The following is a 7,681-nucleotide window of genomic DNA, read 5'->3' on the forward strand; positions in this document are numbered from 1 at the left end:
CAAATTTTACCAAAAATTTGACAAAAGTAAACCAAATACTACATTTGTTGAAACATTTTCTACTGCAATTTTTTCAAGCACTCAGTAATGGGATATTATATCCCTGGCATCAGAATGTTATTGGATATTCAAGAAATTGCAATAGTAAGATGAATGTGTAAATCATATACTATATGTTATAATGTTCTCTACAAGTAGCACATTGTTTCTTCCATTTGACACTGGTTTTTTTTGTGTGTGTTAATTTCATGAATCTCATCTGCACTGAAATTCTTTATCCTCCAAGCACTTGAGTGTAAAATATACAGTATGTTAACTACTTAATTATCTGTTATAGGTTTTTTCTTTAATATTCATCCATTTAGTCTTCTGGAAAATATTTTTATTGCCATAAGAGAATACAGAATAAAAATTCAGACCAATTTAGTTCTTACCTATACTACATGTAACACTTTTCCACTTTTCTGTAATCAGGTAATCAATTCTGAAATGTTAATTTAATTTGTTTTTTTTTATTAAATAGCAGAAGCAGTTGGATGAGAATCATATTTTTCCAAAAACTCTTAACTGGCTTACTTGTACTTTCTTAAAACTTGCTTTGAAATGAACACAAATTAATAATCATCCATGTGATTGCATTGCTCAACATTGTTGTAGGACATGTCTGTATTCATACCTTGTTTCGTGGTGGATTTTGTCCAAAATTTTATGTACCAATGATTCCAGGACTAGCATTTTCAATTTGCTTTGACAGCAAGTTGCTTTGAGGATTATACGGTCAGTTTTCTGTACAATATGTAAATACAGGTAGTTTGTAGAAGGACATTGATGTTTATGGAGCAGCTATTTGTAGGCCATGCACACTGCTACTGTTGTATTGCTATGTCATTTCAGGCCTTATTATTTTAGCCAGGCCTTATTTAAACAGAAGATACTAAATTTGTTTTGTTTTTTTATTTTCACAAAAAACTTTTCAATAATTCCATGAGCAGCGAATTTGTATAAATACTTTCGTTTGATTTGAAAAATAGAGCCAATCTTTTAACTTTTTGTTTATTGTATAAAATAAGTTTACAGAAATAAAGTTTTAAAATATCTGAAATCTAAAAAAAATAAAAAAAATTAAAGGTCAAAAATGTACAAATTTTAAGTAGATAATTTTAAGGTAGATAAGCTAAAGCAATGTACTTTTGAAAAAAGCTGTGTAGCTACTAGAAAAAGCTATCAATCACAGTAAAAATGTGTATCCAGTCTGTATAAACGAGAACTCCCGGTGATTGATACTTTACTCAGTATCCCCCCGAAAAAAAATTAAACATGAAATAGTCAGTGTAAATAAAGTGTACATTTGAACATGCCTTACCAATGCAACATGTAAATAAAATAAGCAACTAAAAAAGTTTCACTCGCTGCTCTGGGAAAAAAGTCTGACCTGCTGTTAATTATAATTTGCATACCATTTAACCAAGAGGCAGCCCATTTTTTCTCGCTTTACATTTAGGGCATCTAGCATACCATTTCCTTGAAAAATATTTGAATTTACTTGAATTCAGTCTTCTTTAAAAAGACAAATTTTGAAATGACATTTTGTGAACGGATTTTGTGTTTAATATCATAATTTTCATTTATTAACAAGTAGATTAGTTTGCATTGTCCCATAGTTGTTTTGAATGTTTAGAAAATTTACTTGTTGCCAAGTTTTCAAAAAAAAATATATTTTAAAATTAAAAAATTGTGGAGCCCTTTGTTTTGAAAGACTGTAGTTCCACGATGATTATTGAAGTAAATCTATAGGTAGAACCAAGACTGCAATAAAATTGTAGCACTCAGCTTGTAACTAAACCTCAGTCTTTCGTCAGATCTGAAGAACATTGTAAACCACACGTGTACAGCATTTGTATGAATAAATTTTAAAGTTTTCTTTTTGTTTGATATGCAAACTGCATGGTCTACCATTTACAGTTGCACAAAGAATATTTCTGTGACCCACTTATGCACTAAGACCATTTTTTTTCTTTAGAACCTGTGTTTCTTCATGTTATACCTAACACATAGCCAAAAAAAATGTAATTTTAAAAATGACAAATAATTTAAGCCCCTTACTAAAATTAACATAATTTTAAGTTATTTTGTCATTTAAATTTCTTAGATTTATTTTTTAATACAAATTCATAAGTCTATATTATAAGCCTGGTTTGAGACTTAAGTTAGATATGGAGTGATTCTGCTAAAATGGCCAGATAAATATGTTGAAGTTGGCCAAAGTAGCTATAATTTGTTAGTGGCCTTTTCATTGTTCAAAATGAAGCTCAAACTTTCAAATATGTAATAGCACATTCCTAAATAATATATTTAAAAATGAGCTTCTGATATTTTTATGTAAGCGCCATTAATGGTGTTAGAATTGAGAAAAAGTTAGATAATGTTTCATTTATATTAGTTTTTAATAAACTTAAGGTTTTTTTTTACTGTTGTTTTAGTCAACATTATTTGTTACATGTAACATACACTTCATTTAAAAGGTACATATTTGTTGTTTTTTTCTTTATGAAACAAAATAACTCAAAATTGGGAATTCACGATATGTGAATTTTATATTATAACAGGTACCTTGAACAGAAAACAACTAAAAGTGTTAGAAAACCTGTGCAGGACTTGGTTGTATTTTGTAGATATTTGTGCATTCTTTTGTTTTTAACTGATATGTATTGAAACTTGTATATCTACAATAAAACTGTAAGAAATCATTCAAAATAAATTTGAAAACTGACTTTGGCCTTGTTCAGTATTTTGTCTAGATTGTTTTTGGTCTGCACAACTGAATCTCTATGGACAGCTGGGGCAACTATGCTTGGCATAAAGGGAGGTAGTCTAAGTCATCAAGGGAGCTTATCAACTCATGGGACAGTTAGTGTATTGCTCTACAGCCATTCATCCATGCTTGTGAAAATCATTTAAAATAAACTCAAAAATTGAGTATTAAATTACATAATTTATTAATATAATCCTACAAACCAGTAGTTTAATTTACAGAAATTTGTAAAGGTAATAAATACTCTTAAAAACTCACTTAGATCTTCAAATGCACATTTTTAACAATAGTAGTCGATTTATAAAATGTATAAATTAAAACCTGACAATACTGTGCTACAAATTTTACAAGAAACTAAAACAAGATTTTATAGAGTTAGACACCCATTGAACAAAAACAGTTTCATTACTACCTGACTCTGCTAAAACATATAACTCAAAACCAGTTTGTAAGTTTTCTATATTTTCTCTAGTTAGACTTGGACTATTTAAATTAGACAAATAATACTTTTGCATAGTTTCCATTAAATCTTGTAAATCATCACACATTCTATCCACCTCCATGATAAGTGATGTTAAATTTCCTTTTTCTACAGTAATGCTGATTTTTAATGTACAAGGCTTTGAGTTAAAGTGACCTACAAAGGCTCTAAATATAGAAAAAGCGGGCGTCTTCCCATACACCCACTGCCATGATTCAAGTCTGGCCACAATCTCTGATATTCCTGGATAATCTTCTTCATTTACTGGATCAATCCAACGATAATTTTCTGAATTAACCTGTAGATAGTGGGGGGGTAAAAATTTATTTGTCAGAGACACTATAGTAAAGTGTGAAATTTTAAACTGCTGAAGATATTTTTATAGGAGTATGAAGAAAATAGCTAAAGTACTCTTTCAGACAAGATGGTCCATAGGGTAGATATATATGAAGAAGAGTTCATTTGCTTTATATCTCTGCTTTTGAAGGGACAGTGTGGTTGAGTGCTTCACCTAACTATAGGACTTCCCTGACCACCAAGCATTGTTAGGTGCCTGACTCAAGTACAAGTAAGTAAAGTTCCTTTTTTCAAACATGACGGTCCATGGTACAAGTGAAGCAGAGTTCACCTATTTATGTCACTTTGACCTATAAAGGGATAGTGTGATCAACACTATGCCCAGCTGTCTTTGCTTTCCATAACATGGGCTATATACCATCCAGGGCTAGGTGGACTCTGGGACGTTCTACTGACTTGAACTCGATACTTTTAGGTTAGCAGTCTAGCGCTGTACAGCTAGGCAACGCTGTGCCCCACTGACTCAAGTTAGGAAAAGTAAAGGAGGTTGACCACACCATCCCTTCACAAGCAGAGACACAGAAAATAAAGAATATAAACTTTTTAAGCAAAAACTTTATTTAAACACTAAATCTAAAATATTATAATTTAATTTAATATACAGTAAGACAGAATGCCTGTATTATTTTATTTTAACGTAGCATCCTGGTAATTTATCTCAATTAGAATTTATTCAGGCTCCATATTTCTATACATTAATCCACATAGTGATCTGGTTTCAGACAACTTCCTGTAGATATCAATAGAGATAGAAAACATTTAGTTTACCTACCTGCTCATTATTTTTATGAAGAAAATTCTGGCCAATGACTTCTACTAAACTTTCAAATGTCATATCAGGAGCTCTTTCTATCAAATTTCTCACAGATGCTGGGCTACTTCTTGTAGCTTTACTATCTGCTCCTTGCTGGAAGAAAAAAAATGAAACCAAATTTTTATTACAATATAAATTTGTTTATTAAAATAGTATTATAAAACAAACTTACAACTGACAAGTTGACTAGATGTGGTTTACGGTAAAAAAATTAAGAACTCAAGAGAAATAAAACAATGTCCTATTATTTCAAACTGCAGCACTTATGCCATGTTAGCAAGAAATATTATCATTACCCTGAACACTAACCATCAATTGTGTGTTGTTATTAAGTCATCACAACAAAGATTCGTCAATAGGCATATAGTTTGTTAAATGTTAAGTGACCTCAATGTCATGATTTGAGATGAGGACGGGTCGAAACTTGAAGACGGTAGACAATGAACCAACCCGAAGTTCGTATATGATTTACTTCTTTAATTTACTACTGAATTCACATCAAGGACCTAAGCTGCCTATGAGAGAATGGACCCCCAAACTTTTCTCACCCCACCTTTTATACCCTACCTAACCTCTAAGTTTTCTGCGCTATATGTCACTTCCCTCCTAAACATTCTTATGCTTCAGAATTGTGTACTATTTGTTTACATTATTAAATCTCAATATTACTAAAATAGACTATAGTTTGAAGGGTTATGTAAACATGTAAATAAAAGGGACGCTACTTATATGTAACAATCCTAACACTCACCATTACTGATGTTAAACACTGCAGCAGTTTCTGTTGGTCCACATCCACCAACAATGTAAAATGATGGTAACTTTGGACACGACCTAGTTTTGCTGCTGTGCCAGAAACCTTAGAAAAAATAAACAATTAATAGGGATGGCATGCTATGTTCCCTCTAAGCTGAGCGGCAGCGCAACCACACAGCTTAGCAGGAACAAAGCATGCCCTCCCTATAAGCAGTAGTTTTTAACTGCCGCGCAGTCATTTTGTACAATAAATGTATCCTTGTATAAGACTTTCAGAACACCGCGCACACAAAATGCATGCTGCACGCGATCTTTTTCTCCTTAGAGGGAACAGTGATGGCATGGTCTAGTGGTAGACAGTGTGCATTCTTACACATAAGTCATGATTTCAGATCCTGGGCTTGAGGTTGTAGGTCCACCCCTCCTGTCCAAACCACCCCTCCTGTCCAAACCACCCATGTCCAAACCACCCATGTCCAAACCACCCCTCCTGTCCAAACCACCCCTCCTGTCCAAACCACCCCTCCTGTCCAAACCACCCCTCCTGTCCAAACCACCCCTCCTGTCCAAACCACCCCTCCTGTCCAAACCACCCCTCCTGTCCAAACCACCCCTCCTGTCCAAACCACCCCTCCTGTCCAAACCACCCCTCCTGTCCAAACCACCCCTCATGTCCAAACCACCCCTCATGTCCAAACCACCCCTCATGTCCAAACCACCCATGTCCAAACCACCCCTCATGTCCAAACCACCCCTCATGTCCAAACCACCCCTCATGTCCAAACCACCCCTCATGTCCAAACCAGGTGGTGTGATGTATTGAGGGAGGAAGCAAAGGCCTGGTGGTAACCCAGGTGTCTGATAATATGAGTGACAGAAAGGCTCGACTCTTAACCCAGTTCCAGTCTGCCTGTTTAATAAGCAAGAGCTTAAGCCAGCAATGAATGTGTAAGAGAGAGAGAGAGAATAATAACAATTAAATACATAACTGTAATAGTGAAACTCAGAAACCATTTGAAAAAACTTGAAAATGTAAGCATTGGTAGTCACCTTGTAAAATTTTTCTAACATAATATCATCCCTGTCGTTGACTGTCAGATCTAAGTCCCATCTAGCTGTCAGGGCATCCACAACAAGGTTGAGGTTAGCTTTTCTGTTGTAACGAGCTCTGGATGTCAAAAAGGAAAGGTTAAGGTTGCCCTCATCGTGATAGACTGTGCCCCCTCCACTGGATCTGAAATTAATAATCAGATAAAATCAGGTTATAGTTATACTTTACTAGTTATTGGACATGATAAAAACTCATTTACAGTTCAAAAGATATTAAGATCATTTTTTTTGTTACACATTAATTTTTTTTTTAAAATACTTATATTTTGCAAGTAATTTATATTTTCAAATAACAGTGCTGGTTAGAAAAATAGTAATATTTTTTATTTTTTAGCATTAATGCATTTATTAACTATTTTTACTGTAGAGTGAGGATTGTGGTACCTCTAAGTTTGTTCAAAAAGAATGGGCCACCTTCTAGAAATATCCACTCCATATTTTGTTGCTAATGATACATTAGCTTCAAGCCAAGGATTCTGGTGTCGTCCAAATACTACAGTTGGCCTATTCTTCCAAAGCAGCAGATATTCTACATCAGCAAAGTCTTTATTTTCATACATCCATTCTTCCAGTGCCAAATTATGAAATATACTTTTTGATTTTGATATCAATACCAGGCGCTTAAGCTGACTTCCATGAGATGTACATAGACGACGTGATATATTTGTATGAGACAAGATGCTATGCAGCCGTTGTAAGATGGTAAAATTTGTTTGCATCCTGTTTGGCTTAGAAGAAAACAAAGTATGTTTAGTAAGTAATATTACGGTTTAAATTACTAAGAGAATTAAAATTATCTTAGAATTTGACCAAAAAAGAATTATGCCTAAAGAATATATATTTCTATAAAAATAATAAAATATTCTTTTAATTTCTGATTATGGAAGTAAGTAGCTGAGGCTATTACTAATATAATTATTAGGCTATAAGGCATACAGCTTATCAGAGCAATGATAGTTTTAGCTAGGGGTAGCAGTAATACCTTTTTTTTGTGTTCTAGACTAGGGCTAGGGTTAAGTCAGTAGGTGTGGGGTTGCAATAACTATCAACATAAAATCTCCATAGGCTCTTGAGTTGGTCAGTCCATACATACATAGATCTACATATTTTATTATATGATGTCAATCTTAAAAATTCAGGTTGATTTCATCATATATTGTCAGATGTTTTCCTTAGCACCTACAATCTCTAGACTCTTAGTACAAACACAAAATGTTATGGTTAAAAGTTAAATTGTCCCCCCCCCCCCTCTAAAAAAAGAACAGAAAATATTCAAAATATAAAGTAAATCTAAATAGTAGATCTAGGCCTATAGGCCTAACTATACTAAATAATACAGTATACTGTATAC

General features: G+C 33.4%; 1 protein-coding gene across 1 annotated transcript; it reads right to left on the bottom strand.

Annotated features, from left to right (window-relative positions):
* Nucleotides 1–2,990: 2,990 nt before the first annotated feature.
* LOC131928076 (lipoyltransferase 1, mitochondrial) lies at nt 2,991–7,053 on the bottom strand. The gene is made up of 5 exons (XM_059283986.1): nt 6,745–7,053; nt 6,271–6,454; nt 5,216–5,323; nt 4,423–4,557; nt 2,991–3,591 (listed from the first exon to the last, which is right to left on the bottom strand). The coding sequence occupies exons 1-5, from the start codon at nt 7,047–7,049 to the stop codon at nt 3,157–3,159; spliced, it is 1,167 nt and encodes a 388-aa protein (XP_059139969.1). The 5' UTR covers nt 7,050–7,053; the 3' UTR covers nt 2,991–3,156.
* Between the last annotated feature and the right edge of the window lie 628 nt (nt 7,054–7,681).

The sequence above is a fragment of the Physella acuta genome, unplaced genomic scaffold, assembly GCF_028476545.2.
Source record: "Physella acuta isolate Inbredline_101_S28 unplaced genomic scaffold, ASM2847654v3 ptg001460l, whole genome shotgun sequence".
Classification (NCBI taxonomy): Eukaryota; Metazoa; Mollusca; class Gastropoda; family Physidae; genus Physella; species Physella acuta.

Bases quoted from the DNA above. Each gene is read 5' to 3' on its own strand.
- LOC131928076 (XM_059283986.1), bottom strand. From the start codon at position 7,049: ATGCAAACAAATTTTACCATCTTACAACGGCTGCATAGCATCTTGTCT. The intron at 5,324-6,270 runs GTGACTACCAAT...ATTTTTTCTAAG, and splicing joins TGTTAGAAAAATTTTACAAG to GTTTCTGGCACAGCAGCAAA. The intron at 3,592-4,422 runs GTAGGTAAACTA...CACTATCTACAG, and splicing joins TTCATAAAAATAATGAGCAG to GTTAATTCAGAAAATTATCG.